The 16,502-nt window shown below is 37.4% G+C and overlaps 1 protein-coding gene across 4 annotated transcripts in view; it reads right to left on the minus strand.

Moving 5' to 3' along the window:
• tafa1b (TAFA chemokine like family member 1b) overlaps positions 1-15,750 on the minus strand; it is a 197,903-nt gene extending 182,153 nt beyond the window's left edge. For 2 of the 4 annotated variants that reach the window (XM_065241535.1, XM_065241532.1), the window contains exons 1-2: positions 15,193-15,750; positions 12,773-12,910 (exon numbers count right to left, since the gene is read on the minus strand). In XM_065241535.1, the coding sequence (XP_065097607.1) occupies positions 12,773-12,896 (124 nt within the window). In that variant the 5' untranslated portion in view covers positions 12,897-12,910; positions 15,193-15,750. Of the gene's footprint in view, positions 1-12,772; positions 12,911-14,371; positions 14,570-15,192 lie in introns of those variants that run through there. The other 2 variants (XM_065241531.1, XM_065241534.1) reach the window with 2 other exon arrangements.
• Positions 15,751-16,502: the final 752 nt, after the last annotated feature.

The raw sequence follows: 16,502 nt of genomic DNA on the forward strand, positions 1-16,502 counted from the left end.
ACTTATCTCTGAAACAAATGCCTTGTTGAAAATAAAATGTTTTGTTAGTTAAAGACGAGGGGAGACGACGAGCATGGATCACAACTGTGTGGAGAGGTTTGGCAGCCAACCAAGAATTCATGGACCTGTAGCTAACATTATATACATTAATTTAACGTTAGCTCAGTGTAATAGTTAGATATTATATCTGAAAAAAATATTTACTTTTTTTTTCCCCTGTTACCAAAAATAAACTATTGTAAATGTTGTTATTGATTCTATGTGAAAGTCTACCGGATGATGTGTTTAGTCCACAAAAGCTGTTTATGTTGTTGCTGCTGAAATTGTCTATAGAGACGGCATTTTAAGACATCATAGGTGCATTTATGAAGCCAAAAGGTTGTCATCTAAGTTATACAATCCTAGAATGCATTGTGATGAGACGAGTGTAAAAATATTTGGTATTATAAAAATAATAAGCAGTTCAAAAAGTTGTGGGTTTGATCCCAGGGAACACACATACGGATAAAATGTATAGCTTGAATGCAAGTCGCTCTGCATAGATGTGTCTGCCAAATGCATAAATATGAATGTAAATGTAATTAGCAATGATTATTGTATCCAATATTTGTGTATGCTATGTTTGCATACTGCATGCTTATTAAAATGTCATGTGACTGGCAATATGCTAATGTAAAACTTCCACTCCAATTTGGAGACACAGATCACATGCATTTCCACAATGCCTTACAAGGCAGAACCCAGCAAAGCAGATGTACTTGTGATTCTAACACTTCAGCATAAATAACTGAATTTAGATTGTGATAGACTTGAATAAAAATTCATAATGCCTCAAGTGAAGGGCACAAAAGAGCGGCTATGATTTGTGGGTTGGAATTCATTTTGCAAATAATTCAGCCTGCCTGAATTTAGGAATTTGGAGGTTTGGGATCACTTGATTTCATGTAAGCATTGACCGCTGGTTAGGCCATCCTCTGGTTTCTTATATATTGGCTTTTCCCCCCAAATTGTCCTTATTCCAAAATTGCCTGGGTATCAGAAAGCACTTCTGAGAATTAAACCGCAGGGCCAAACAAAGATCTGAGTCAGATTCAGCCATAATTAGCGCGTGTAATTAGATCTAACTGCTAAAATGCAAATGCTATCAAGTCTCTGGAATGAATTAAGAGTCCATCAGAATGTGTACAAGCTTGCATATTTCTAAGAAAGAGCTGGGCGTTCATGCGATGTGCAAAGTCATACCGAAATGGTTTAAATAAGGCCCGCGGTGACGGTGTGAGCTTCAATGCCCACCTTATTTACAGACGGAGGCTGAGATAAGAGAACAGGTCTCTAATCCTGTTCTGTCTCATTGCACTTGGTAAAGAAAATCCTTTAATGCACGCGCCGCTCTACATCATCTGAATGACAGTTTTGCTTTGTAAATATAAATAATCTCTGTATCTCGCCGGTGCTGAGCGGCATGTGCTCCTGGAAATAAGATTACAAATATCTCTTCACACTATTTTTTTATATTTGCGAATATTTCCATTATTAAAAAGCAGAAATCCGTACAATGCATTCAGGCATTGTGTCATACAGTATCTACCTTCAGAATGGTTTGCAAGGATAAAGTTAAGCTGCTCACGAAATCTGTGAGACCTTGATACGGTGGCATATTTTGTTCAAAATGTGCACAAACCAAACAATGGTTTCTCACATCTGATACAGTGTTAACAACATATAGTTCTGTTTGATTCAGCAGCAGTATACAGTAGTATGAAATAGATGCGCAAATGTCCGTATATGATGCCAATTCTGCTTCCGCTCGCTCAGACGCACACGCACGTACGTACAAGTGCACACACGTGTACACACTACCATAAAAAGAACTGTAATAGGATTCTTCAGCTTTTCCAGTGACTGCCTTCACTATCACACACACAGTTAAGAGCACTAATCCATGACAAATTGTCTCATCTGATCCATGACAAATCGTCTGAAGGCCAGATAGAGATGAGGAAATTGAGAGAAAAAAAGGAGGTAGAGAAAAAGGAGGGAGGTGGAGGGCATCGGGGAAAACGAGAGAAAGACGTCAGCAAGAAAGAAAGAAAGAAAGAAAGGAAAAATCTATTAAAGTTGCTTCTGATCACAACATAATTATTCACAACACTGCTTTCATTATTTTCGAGGTCTAAATAGAAGAACAAACAATCTTATTAGCAATTTTAATTTTAACACTCAAACAGCTTAACAGCTTCAAACCTGTGTGCAGTAAACAGAAACACTACTAACCACCGACTACCACCATACTAGTTACTCCAGTCTGACGTGAGAGGGTTTTGCTATGATGAGTCAATGTGTAAGCTTAAATCGTAAATATAATTGTACAAAATGTGTTATTCATAAGATGACATTTGACAGTTTATGTGTAAATCATTCAAGCTGGCCCAATCAAACCTCTTCTTCATCCGATTTGCTAAGCAATCAGATTACTACGGCATTTCAGCGAGCCACATTTAATTGAATTTGCTTTTATGTCATCAATTCCCCATTCTAATTAGGTTGCCACAATTAAAAATGGGTGTGAAATTAATCAGATTAATTCACAATAAAACAGCTGCACAAACACTTCAACACGATTGTTTTCCAAAGCTAGCCTTTGTTCAATCGGCCATTATTATTGGGACTACAAAAATAATGAGGTTTTAAGTCAGAGACCACTAGAGAAAATGCATTTTTATTAAAAATATATTTTTTCCTTTAATGAACATGCTAAATAAAAACATCATGCACTTAAGCAAGGGTGACATTTTTATGTTGTGCAAAATCTGATGATTCATGTTATTCCAGCAGTTCAATAATTAATGCTTAGTTGTTTTGCATGTTTTAAATATTTTAACCCCTTAGCATTCCTGTTAGGACACTAATTGTACCTGCTGTGTTGGTTGCTTAGTTGATTATCTTAAAAGGGTTTACATCATTTGAATCACAAGAATCTCAGCTTTCAAAAGATATGATGTTTTCTGATAAAGAATGTAATGTTCCGCCTACGGTAACTTTAACTATTTAAAAAAACATGACCTTTTTTCACACTCAGAAGAATTATCACCTTACATACCTCAAGGGTTACTTTGCTTACCGTGTCCCATCATGCAAATTTTAATAATTAAAATATTTTATAATTGTATTCAGCATTTCAAAACATCTGCTCACTTGCCATTACTTTTTCAATCAAGCTCAAACACGGCAAACATTTATTTACTTTAGAAAATAAATATCTTTCTCAAGGCCGAAAAGTCACCACCTTCAGCATTTCTGAAGGGTTCTCACTCACATTTTTAAAGCACCATTCATAATATCTGAATAATATTTGTTGCTATTACCAGGAACGGCACTGCATCATTGGTGTGAAGAGTAAAGTTACTGTGCTACAGTATGCATGCATAACGTGTGCACACACATCTGGTTGGATTTTATTTGGGCTGTTAACATATGTTTTTTTTTTTTTATTATAACCAGTACTACACCAGACAATGTGATTTGAGAAAACATGAGCATTTCTGACATATAATCCATTGTTGTATTTGTTGCACCAGAATACAGCTGTGAATAAGGTTAACCAAACTACGACCCAACATGTTTCGATTATATTGGTAATTACATTCTCGGGAGCTTTCTGAAGGCAAATCAAACAAATGAAAAAATGAGAGATACGGCAAGTTTCTTTCTGTTGCTGGGCTACAGCTCTGGCAGACATGGAAAAAGAGCCGACAGCCAGCATACCTGGCCAAGACCAGATCGGTCCAGGCCTTCATTCAGTGAGGAATCAGGTGGAGGAGAAGCATAGCAGGCTGGGATAGTGTCATGTCACATTCTGCTCATCTGTCAATGTAGTGGATAATTTCTTGAGAGACCAGAAATGGCTGCCCGGAATCGGACCGTCATCAATCTCGGCTGAGAGTGGAGCGAGGGCCCATCCCGCGTGGACTCATGGGATGCGGACGGCTTGGATACTGTGCCTGAACAGGTGATGGAGCAGTGGAGCGACTCAACTCGTTACTCAATATAAGCCTCAGCTGTGACGAAGGAAGGGTTTTTTGGTAGTTTCTCAAAAAATGGGAGGTGGGGGAAAGAATTTAAAGCAACCAAATCCAGTTTAGTATTCAAGTCTAGTTCCTGTTATAGGAGGTAAGCCGATTTCAGCTGTATTGTGAAATGCCTGAAATGCATGGAGGATTACACTTGTACAGTGAACACCTCTGACCTGAAAACTACTGTATCCGCCATCCACAGACATAATGATACTGCTAACTAAAGTTGACTGCAAATGGTCTTTTTTTCAGTTTTGGTCTTTTTGCTACTTTTTGGGAAGGAGAGCATGCACCCCTGACAACATTAACGGGCTCAGCGCAAATAATATTTCATACTGGCGTACTTTCACTTGCCCTGCCAAAATTTACACTGGCCCCAATAAAAAATTTCAGTGTCTGTCACATATTTAAGAATAATAATTCAAAAGTAAATATAATTGAATTCATACACAACAGAAATGTTCCAACAAAAAAAGGGTACCAACTTTTCTGCTTTACCTGTAAGCTGACAGTAAACTGTGCAAGATATTACACAGATATTATTATTTTGTTGTGTTTTGCCCAAGTAAATATCTGCTTCCAAGATGTTAAATAATATATATTGATGAAAATATATATTTTAGTGACTGAGGGTGATAAACTGGCCCGTTCGGGCAAGTGACAATACTTTTTACTGGCCCAAACTTCTCTCATGCTTGCCCCGGGCCACCGGGCAGTCCTTTATGTTGGGCCCTGATAACCACAAGTTTAAAGTTTTAGGAGAAGATGCATAAAACTACCATGCCAGAGCTTTGGCAAACAACATAATTTCTTTACAAATTGGGTCATTCTCATAAAACCACTGAAACATCATGGCGGTAAAGATAAAGTTATAAAACATATAATTCGGAAACACAAAAAATATCATAACAAACATAATTGTGTTCTTTACTTTGCATAAAGAATAATTTTAACATAGGAATTAATTATTTATTGAATTATGAACTTTATTGAAATTTCTGCTGAAAAAATCTCATTACCATACACCAGTGTTTCCCATACATAGGCTCTACTTGGGCGCTGCGCCCAGGTAAATTGCGACCCGCCCAGGTAAAAAAAAATCACTTTACGAATTTCCGTATTTTCTGAACTCGACTGGATGACCCGTGTTTTGGAGAGAGAGAGAGAGAGAGAGAGAGAGAGAGAGAGAGAGAGAGAGAGAGAGAGCGCGAAAGATAGAGCGCGAGAGAGAGAGCGCGAGAGAGAGGTGGGGGTCGGGTGACCGTGAAGATGATGCACGCGTCATAAACTCATCATCCAGCGCGGCAAACTGGATCAACTGCAGCAGCACATACGGAGCAGCCAGGGAACACACTGCGACCAAAATGGTCGCATATGCTTATGTGCATATGTGTTTATAGCATCTAAGTTGGCTTCATTTTGCGTGCAAGCACGTTGTGTCTCTCCGGTTGAGTGTCCGTTCACGTGCTCTCTGTTTCTCAATGAATTGGGCGCGACGCGAAGCAACCTCAGTGTCACATTGTATCCTTTCATGTTTCTGAACTTGAGCAGAGTTTTACCATTAGAGGTCTTTCTTCACTGAGGACGCGGGACCCATACGGTTCCGGGTTTATATTTTAAATGGTCAGATGGGTCCGGGTCGGTCCTAGTTCATTACTTCGGGTCCCAAGTCTGATTAATATTGTGTGTAAAACCCGAGTCGATCGGAGAACGGCCGATAGCGCTACCGTGCTAAAGCTCAAGTGCTGTTTTAGCGTGCCTCCGGTTTCTATGGCGATAGCAACTGGCTCTTGTCACGACCACGCGCCGCTTCATTTTCTTTATCCCATTTTTTAATCTTACTATTAATAGACAATATCTTTACTAAAATCTAAACAGTTAGCACAGAGATTGTAGCAAAAAGCAGTGCTAATACTGAATGAGCAAAGCTCTAGCTGACTCAGGATATAAAAAACGCAAAGCTGTAATGTAAAGTCTGTCATCGGGACAGCAAGTAGACTTTTAAATCTGAAATAATGAGTGGATTAAGCTTTTTTTAATTGGCAAAAGAGAAATAGAAAGCAGAAGCAGTAAAAGTGCCTATATAGAAGTTATTAACATTATAACATCAGTCACATTTATAATCTATTGACCTGCACTGTCTATTAATATACTGTACATAGTATTGTATTATATTGAGTTTGATAAAAGGGGTCATCAAATTGCTTCATATATCAGTGCAAAAACATAAAGTGTTTTCGTGGTGCTTTGACAAACAGTGTCAGCTTTGTTTATGGCAAAAAAAGTTTGGGGTGGTTAGATTAATGAACTATAATGTGAAATTAATATGAATGTTTTATAAATCAAAGTATTGTGTTGTGTCACACTCACATTATTAGTTCTTTGTTACCATTTTTTGTCGGTGGATAATAATGATCGCCCTTTTCACCAGCTACCACCACAAGTAAATTTCAGATCTGTGGGAAACACTGTACACTATTGTATGTCTGAGAGCATTATATTTTGTATTTTAAACAGAGTAAACTTTAAATATTCTAGAAAAAAATGGATGTTCTACTAGATATATACATAGTTACAAAAAAATGCCAAAAATGTATATGAAAACATCTGTCAGTACCTTTCAAATAGCTAACAGGTTAACAGATTACATTCATTTTATTCCGATCAGAGCTGGGTTTCCCGATAATGATTGAACTTAGCACTTAAGAGCGCTTTCTATGAGCTACTTAACGAACATTCGTTGTTCATTTACGTGCGTTTCCCAAAGATGCACGTATGGACCATTACAAAAGATATAAACAACACTGGTCCAGAAGCACTTCCTGTTTCAGTTTTTGAACACTAGATAAACGTTGGGATGAAATACAACCAACAAAACATATAAAACTGAATTAAAATGTTAAACAAACATCTTAAAGATAATGATATATGTGAAATAAATTAAAAAACAGTCACAAACTGAAACGGGAAGTTTTTCTGGACCAGTGTTGTTTACATCTTTTGAAATGGTCTATAACGAGCTCGCAGCTCGGTTTTAAGTGCTAGTTACTAGTCGCTATCCGTTTGTCAAGTGCTGAAATGTCACCAATAGAATGACTCAAATTTGTAGCAGAAGCTTGTTTAGGCTATTGATCTTTAGCTGATGTGCACTAATATTTTCTTATAATATTTTTTATTAATGTTCAATGACTTTTTAAAGGCACACTTCACCCATTTGCATTAAGCTTTGTATAGTTAGATCCCCAGTCATGTTTTTGAATGGTCATGCATCATTTTCTCAGTTGCCACTGAGACAGGAGAAATACAGATTTCAGTGTTGCACTTCCTTCTTTCAATGATGTAAAAATCATCATTTTGCATCATTGAAAGAAGGAAGTCCAAGATCTTTGTTGAGGGGGTGAGACTACAAACACCCCTTTTCTCAGTCAAATAGGCACCAAATTCTAAATGCATGTTACATTTCGACTACAAATATGACACACTTTCAATAAAGATTAATGTTTCTACGGGTGAAATGCTCCTTTAAATGTTTAAAAATTGTTCATAATGAAATATTATTTTACGTATTTAGTTAGGACTCGTCCCACTGCAAATGCCTTCTGCATTTTATATTACAGTTTAGATAATTATTATTATTTGTTTATTATCTATGTTTTTTTATGGATTATAAAAATTAATAAAAAATATAATATATAATAAAAAAATATTTTTTTTACTGTAGCCTAGATAAATTATAGCAGCAATTGGTAGTAATCATTTATCAATTTGCTAGTACCAACTTTTACCAAAATTTTACCAAATACGTTTCCCGTCTTAATTAATTTATGTTTAGTCATTTAAATTTTATTTCTCATTTGAATTTTAAATATATTATATTAAAGTAATTTAAACAAATAAACAAAGAAAACCCCAATAAATAAATATACATTTAAAACATTACATTATCGTTATTGCAACAGTGCAATTTGCTGGTTGTCCTGCAGGTGACCTTGTGAATGAATGATTACTCCAGAGCACTCGTAGATCTACGATGATTTTCAAGTGCTACTACAAAGCTTTTGGGAAACGGCCCATAATTCTAAGATGATTCGTACGATTGTTTTTACGATCTACTTAGCCTAACGATGCTTTTGGGAAACCCAGCCCAGGACCTTTTCCACATTTAATTTTTTTTTACATTTACAATTTTCTATTAAAATATACTCCATTAATGTCTAATTATGATTAATTAAAACTTGCTTAAGCATAATTTCTTCTCTTTTTTGACTGGCTGTGGTATTGACAGTTTCAAATGGTTATGGTTATGATATTTTTTAAAGACTTTTTCTTATTTAAAAATCTAAATTGTGTTGAATGGTCAGTAAAAGGTTTGAAATAAATGCCTTTAAACATAAGAGACCTTGTTTTTAATCAATAAAAATGACATTTTTAATTAATGTATTTTTAATAAATAATGTTTGACACATTAAAACCAAGATTTGGTGAAATCAATGTCTTGTTATTAAACATATTATTATTATTATTATTATTAAACAATTAGAAAGTTATTCCTCCCTTTCTTCTCTAAGTAAAATAAAATTTCCAACATTCAGCATAATATCAAAAGAATTACATTTCTGTCTACAATCTTTGACTTTGTCTCGGATAATAACAGACAACTTACAGAGAATGAAGCGAGATAAATGTCTTTCTCGAACATCTTTTTAGTGCCAAAACATCAATTCACATCTCCCCTTTTATAAAAGATTTTGGCACAGACAGTTAAACTTCACCTTGATTATGGAAATACAATTGCTCCAGGTTACGGTGAAACCCTCCCGTCGAAACCATAAAGTAATATGTGCTGTTCTCTTGTATCTGTGTTTTGAAGGTTTTTTGGCATTGATAGAAAGTGTTTGTTGTCAAATATCATTGGTGGGGGTGTTTCACAGTTAAATAAATGATGACAGCTTTTCAAAATGAATCATGGTCTGCCTTCCTTAACCCAAACTCATTTTTAATCTTGGATACTTGTTTTAATAGGCTTTGATTGCCAGATAATAGCAGCATGGAAAAAGGGGGGCAAGGAAAAAATCAAATGTTAGCTTTCTCTCCAGGCAATGGAAATCTATTTATATTAAAAGCTCTTCTGAAACTAACAAGGGATGCTTTCAAAATTACAAAATCAATTTTAATTCACTATTTAGCAGTTTTTTATTTCCAGAAAATTGTTTGCATCCCAGTGATTATTGCAATGAAAGCTCATTGTGATATCAATGTCAAGAAGATATCTTAAGGTAAGGTTTTTAAAAGCAAAAAGAGAAAACAAGAAAACTAAAAGAATGAAATAACACATGACCTCTTCAAATTCATAAAGTAAGAACATACTCAGATCCGACCACTTTAACTACCCTTTATTGCTATAGACATTTCTAACATCTATTCTAACTTCTTTATTATTTCTGAGTCCTTCATACCCACTTATAATGCTAAACATCAAAGCATTCTTCTTTTTTGTCAAAATGAAGTGTTCACATATTCCAAGCAATATATACCTCATTAAGGAAACATACATTAAAAATCACAAGTTAATGTTACTCTTCCAGTTTAATCAAGACATCTTTAAAGTAGGAAGACTTCATAGTTGCTTGCGATGGAAGCTACAAGACGTTACTGAAAGGCGGCCGTTGCTGTCTCCAGATCAGAAAGCCAATTAACAATGCTGCCAATACAGGAAGCTTTATAAGTTTGTTGACTTAGTTAGCAACAAAACCAAGGCATTATGGGGAGGCTCAATGAGCTCAGTGACATCCAATTATCTCGTTCTACTCCTTAGCACCTATGCCATTATGAAGGAATAAGTAATAAAGGCCCTATTAAAAGTCTGCTTCATCTAATAGGTGTAGCATTGTACCACAGCATTATAGCCGTACACAAATAATTAAACGTTTAGAAAACTGCTTTCTTCCAAACAATGAAAGTGGATAGTGATCAGATCTTTTAGTCTCCAGATGCCTCAGAAAGCTTTGTATGAGAGGCAGACTGAATTGAAAATGCTATGAATGCCATTTATCATGTTTTGAAAGACATTTTTCATTTGAGTAAATAAAAACCGAATGTTGATTTTTGGGTGAACTGTCCCGTTGAACTATGATCGAGTGCAATGAGAAATAAAACAACAGCTTACAAAGACACTCTTTATGATGTAATGATTAGCATGTAAGAAAGTTTTTTACCGAAAAGCCAGAAGTATAGTTCATGAGCCAGGGTACAATTACAGTGCGCGTTACGCAAATTTCGTCATCAGAATAGTACGCGTACACTGTAAGCATATACGGTTGCGCATGCGCGTACAGAAGAATGTAGTATGTAGCCCAGGAGAGGCATTGCATTTTGTCGCAATCGGGAGGAACGTATGTGTAAAATAAACTATGCTTTGCAAGGCTGTGCAATCGACCGTGCGCATACATTCACGTAAAAAAGCTAAACTCGGGAAGTATCCAAAAAATAAGAGATAATTATGTTTTTAAGCATGCGTGAGGGTCTGTGTACAGTGCGCATTACGCAAATTTCATCATCAAAATAGTACTTGGACTCTTCACATATACTTTGTACGTGTGCAGGAGAATATAGTATGTAGCCCAGGAAAGGGGTTGCATTTTATCGCAATGTGCACGCCTTGAACGTCTGTATATGTGTCAAATGAACTATGCTTTGCAAGGCTGTGCATTCGACCGTGCGTACATTCACGTACATGTAAAAAAACAAGCTATACTCCAGAAGCATCCCAAAAAATAAGAGATAATTATGTTTTTACGCATGCGCGAGGGTCCGTGTACAGTGCGCATTGAGCAAATTTTGTCATCAGAATAGTACACATGCCCTGCACGTGTATACGGTTGTGCATAAGTGTACAGGAGAATGTAGTACATAGCCCAGGAGCGACATTGCTTTTTGTGGCAATGTGCACGCGTTGAATGTCTGTGTAAGCGTACATGTAAAATAAACTATGCTTTGAAAGGCTGTGCATTCGACTAAGCGTACGTTCGAGTACACAAAAAAAAACTAGCTATACTCCAGAGATATTCAACAAAAAAGAGATAATTATGTTTTTACGCATGTGTGAGGGTCCGTGTACAGTAGGCATTACGCAAATTTCGTCATCAAAATAGTACTTGCACTGTAAACTCATACTTCGTATGCGTGTACGATCGTGCACACAGTATGTGTACAGGAGAATGTAGTATGTAGCCCAGTAAAGACATTGAATTTTGTCGCAATGCGCATGCTTCGAACATCTGTGCACACGTACAATGTTCAACTGCGCGTGTCTATTCGCGTAAACGTAAAATAACAAACTATACCCTAGGCTTAAGTGTCTGCCTGCAATTCAGCTAAAGAAGCAAAAAGGTCCTTGACAGCTGAAATATGTATGTGCGCATGCATGTGTGCTTAAGAGCGTGTTTAAAAACCACAACCGTCCATTACCAAACCTTTCCCAACCTTTCCTAACACCGTAGATGTGATATCTCACACAACATGTCTAACGTTCCATATGCTGTTGAGTGGAGGTTGACTTCTTTTGGTTGTTTAGCAAACCACTTAAATAATTCAGGAAACACTTACTATGGGGCAAGCTCTTTCTTGTATATCTTTTGGCACCATGCTCTGCTGGGCTGGATAAAACTGGGAAGCACAACGTTAAAAATTCATCTGGGTCTTTCTGACGTTCTTCACACTTTTCTATGCTTGTATTGGATTAATGAGTTTGAAGTGCTTTGTGAGGTACGAAGCCTCTCTTCGTCTCCCTCTCAGACTGCATCCTTTACACCATAAAAATGAAATAAATGAGTACAAGTTGACTATAATTCAGCCACTAATCAGCTAAAGCTATAGACTATACTGCACATTGTTATCCCTTTGGCGTTATTTAAGGACCCAGACGCATATATCAGACATTTTTCTGCAAGACAAGTTCCAAAAAGCAGCACCAAAACAAACATTAAATTGCTTTAGAGTTCCTCAGCTTCAGTATCAGTGTTGAAAATATGCTACAACGATGTCATTTGCATACTTAGTGTGGAAGGAAGACCCACCTTGCTGTCTCTCCTCCCTCTGCCCCCCGCAGCGAAACAGTACTTAATTGCTGAATACTTCCATAGAGCGTGCAATAGACATAAATTGTCATTTCCACCAGAGCTTCTGTGATCAAAGCTGCTAGTATTCACAGCATACTGATAGGAGAAATTTAGCCTCAAGCCTGTCTCGCATACACGCACACAGACACCGCACAATTCCACTACTGCAGTCTGGATAAGGATTCTCATGATCCCAAAGTCACTCTTGGAAAAGCAAGAACAAAGCATTCTGGGTTGGTAGAGGGGTGTATTTTACACAAATCTCTATCGAAAAACATGTCTAAGGTGGGGTTCATAACTACACATTCATACGCATGTGGATAAAATGCATTATGAAGCCATACTTACATTAGCACAAAGTTTGTAAGCATTTCAAATAAGTATCATTCAGCTCTGTGAAATTTTGAGTATAGGGAAAAATGAAACAACCACACCTCAGATGTCTACCTAAACAAGGGCTTTCATGAAGGAGCTTAAACAACATCATCTACAAAACCCAGACAGAACCGGACTTCCATAAGCACACCAACCATGAGTCAAATACAGAACCAAACAGAAAAGTACATAAAACATGAAACTGACCCAGAATCTGTATGGCGTTGCGGCCCGGACGGGTCACATGATGCTGTTGAATGGTTTCGTACAAAGTGGCGTGGCAGAGCAGTAGGCAGCTAACACTTATCCACAGACCAAGAAACCAGGACATGGCAGGAGCACTAGCTAGAAAAAAATCAAAGACAGAAGATGAAAGCAAATGTTTATTCTATTTGACACCCATAACACCTACGTTTGAGTTCACCCCTCACAAACAAGAATTATTGCCTGTAATGACTTTTATTTATTCATTTTAATATGGCAATGCATTACTGAATCAACAGGTGAAATATGACAAAATTTTATATTGCTTAGAAGTTAACCATTTCAATTGTTACTCACTGGCTGCACACACTAATTCATCTCCAATTAATCACCACTACTTGCATGATTAGTTTACTCATAACTAGTGCATAACCTTGGATCGATTTGCAGCTATTATACATCGCTTTGAGCATCTGCAGTCAGCAACACAAATCAAATGAGTTCCCTTATGAATGCATTTATTTACAAAGACTGATCTACAGTGCAATGCTAAAGGATGTCTTTAATAATCCATGGGCAAAACAATTAACAACAATTGACAAAACGATAACGTGGTTCCACTTACAGTTAAGTTGAAAGAAAAGTTATTCCCAACTTTCCCATTCAATATTGCAAGCAAAGCGCTGAAATGTGTATTAAAAATTTCACCCAAAAATAAAAAACTATGTTATCCCTTACTTGTTACAAACCTGTTTACATGTCTTTGTTCTGATGAACACGAAGGAAGATATTTTGGGGAATGTTTGTAACTTAACCGTTAATGAGCCACATTCACTTCCATAGTATTCTTTATTCCTACTATGGAAGTGAATGGGGCTTACGATCGGTTGGTTACAAACATTCCTCAAAATATCTTCCTTCGTGTTCATCAGAACCAAGAAATGTATACAGGTTTGTAACAACATGAGAGTGAGTAAATACTGACATAATTTTCATTTTTGGGTGAACTATCCCTTTAACACTTTTAAATAACTCCACAGCAGCAGCATCTGAAAAAATAGGCGAAATCCCAACATCCCAATCATTTTAACTGGCAAACAGTGTTTAATTAATGGATGACACATCGGAGTTCTCTCGCACCCTTCAAGCTGACAGGAGAATCACTCAGTGTACCCTCAAATGACATTGAAATTTTCAATGAATATTCATCAAGCTCAAAATTAAGCATATAATTATTAACAGCACGCTGTAATCTCCTTTCCTCCGCTAAAGCCGTCTTAATCTGCAGTTTTGTGGAAATGTGAACTGTTCCCATAGGAGTACTGACTACTGCTGTCAGTGAGTTGCTTCGCAAACTGTCTTGAACACAACGGGAGATTTTACAATCAATCAAGTTTATTAACACGAACAACAAAGCAAAGACAATTATAATCTTCTAAAACACTGTTTACAAACAGTTCATTTGAAAAGAAACGAATAAACATTTAGCGGTTGTTTCATTGCTGAATACATAGCCTATTTGTATATTTTAAGTACAGTAACCTATACATGGCATCAGTTAAGGTTGACCTTTATAATTCCGTTATTTTATTCACAGTTTACCTGTTTGTAAACATCTATTTATGTGCAGTTAATATCGTGCCACGTCTGGATGAAATGATGTTGTCAATGGCTCGAGTTTGTTGACAGCCGCTTTTAAATGGCGCTATCTCTCCGCTACGTCGTCTAATAAACACACTGACATGATAAATCATCCGCATTGATTTGATAAATAACACGTAAATTTACTTTATAGCTCCGCGTCCTCCTCAGCGTCCCGTCGCGCTCTACGCGCGCTCTCTCCAAATGCTGGCGCGGACACACCTGCGCGCGCTCAACGCAGAACAGCACGCGAGCTCTTCACGTCGGTGATAACGTATGCGTTACACGACACGCACATAAACACTACTAATATTAGTTATGATAACACGTAGGCAAGTGTGTGGGTTCACACGTTTCAGTCTCAGTTTAAACGTGTAATTGAATCATATTAGCGCTGTGTTTCAACATCTTTGTAGCAGGTTATTGTACATTACAACGTATTGAGAGTAAAATAAAAATACTGAATGTTGTGATGTAACAGTATGGGTATTGAGCTTAAAAACACTAGAACATCCTCTTTTAGATCTATATCTAATCTCCTTTTATTGAACTTGCAAAGAACTATTACCATCATTGATAAGCAAGCAGGAAAAAATATATAACAGATACATACAAAATCTTTGTATGTCTGTACGAAACATAAGACATTTTTGTATCATTTCCTATTGAATTAGTCAAGTTTGACATCTCCAAAATGTGCACACCTGTGCTGAGTTTCTAGTCAAACTGACTTTCTGACATTCTTCATCCTAATGTGATAAAATGCTCGCATATAGTCTTACCTGTGAGATGCTGTCAGAAGAATGCCAAATTAATCTGCTTTAAACGTTCCTATAAAAATCCTCACACGAACATTGTCACATATCCATCCATGCTCTCGGGACAGAGCTCCCCCAGCAAAGTTCCTGTTCGGATCCGCGGGTCACAGTGAGAAGCCCTTTTCCCGCCCTGAGCCCCTCTCGTTGTAAGTCTTCCAGCAATCCTCTAAACAGTCAAGTTCCCACACCAAATTCTCTCTTCACAGCTGCAATACGTTGTCAGAAACTAGCTGAGATTTGAGAGACGAATAGCTTGACATGACAGCTTTAAATCAGCAGAGAAGCAATATATTCTTCCTAATTCTCAGCCTCCCACTCTCTCCTTGAAGGTAAAATGTCTCCTTAAAGAAAACAAGCTTCACTTTTTGGTCCTACACATGCGACGGCACTTCAGTGTGGCACGCTTTCTCTCTCTCTCGTGCTCTCTCCTCTCTTTTCTCCCATTGAGAAGCCCCTCAGTACGAGCCTCTCCTCTTCCCACTGACGGGTGTGCACGCGCAAATGTGAGTGCAGGCGTGTTTGCGTGTGTGACAGTACGCCTTGCAAGTGGGAGAGAAAAAAGAGAGGCATCACATGTCTTAAAGCAAGACAGCCCACTGTAGCTGGACAGAACAGCATCTATACAGCTGATATAACCTTGTGCTTTGTGCGTGTGCGTCTGCAGGCTGGAATGAAGTAAGACGGGAGTTCGTTTTGCAATATGCTTCTTCGATTCTACATAATATTGAAGGGTCTAAATAGAGAGAGTGAAATATGCTTAGAGCAGTCAGCTTTTAATATAAGTGTGTCCGCAGCTGCGTTTGTAATCATCTCATTATCCTAAGATTGCTGCTGTGTTTCTTTGCCTGTTTGTACAATCTAAATGGCTCTTTGTGTTGTGCCCGGCTCTTGCTGGTTGTTGAGTGTTGCCAGAATAAAGTTGCAGCTGGCACGGCTGGCACAGAGAAACAGTTGTCCCATTTATGCACGCTCGATGGCGTTGTAGAATTCAGGGTTTATTATGAATTGACATTTATGTAGGTTAGCTGGTTTGAAGATACACTTTTTTTTAATTGATAGATTTTTCTTTCCCCAACCGCATTTTACTGTAAAAGCCGAAACCGGAGGGCAACCTGGATATGAAATGTAGACAAACCTCTTGGAATTTTACAGTGAAGATGAATTCCTCCTTTCTTGACACAGCCGACTACATTGTGACATTTTAGTGGCGGTAAAGCTGACAAATGCTGCTCAAAGCAGCTGGAGCGGGGAACCTGCGCGCTGCAGTCACCTGA

Source organism: Paramisgurnus dabryanus, chromosome 14, assembly GCF_030506205.2.
Source record: "Paramisgurnus dabryanus chromosome 14, PD_genome_1.1, whole genome shotgun sequence".
NCBI classification, from domain to species: Eukaryota; Metazoa; Chordata; class Actinopteri; order Cypriniformes; family Cobitidae; genus Paramisgurnus; species Paramisgurnus dabryanus.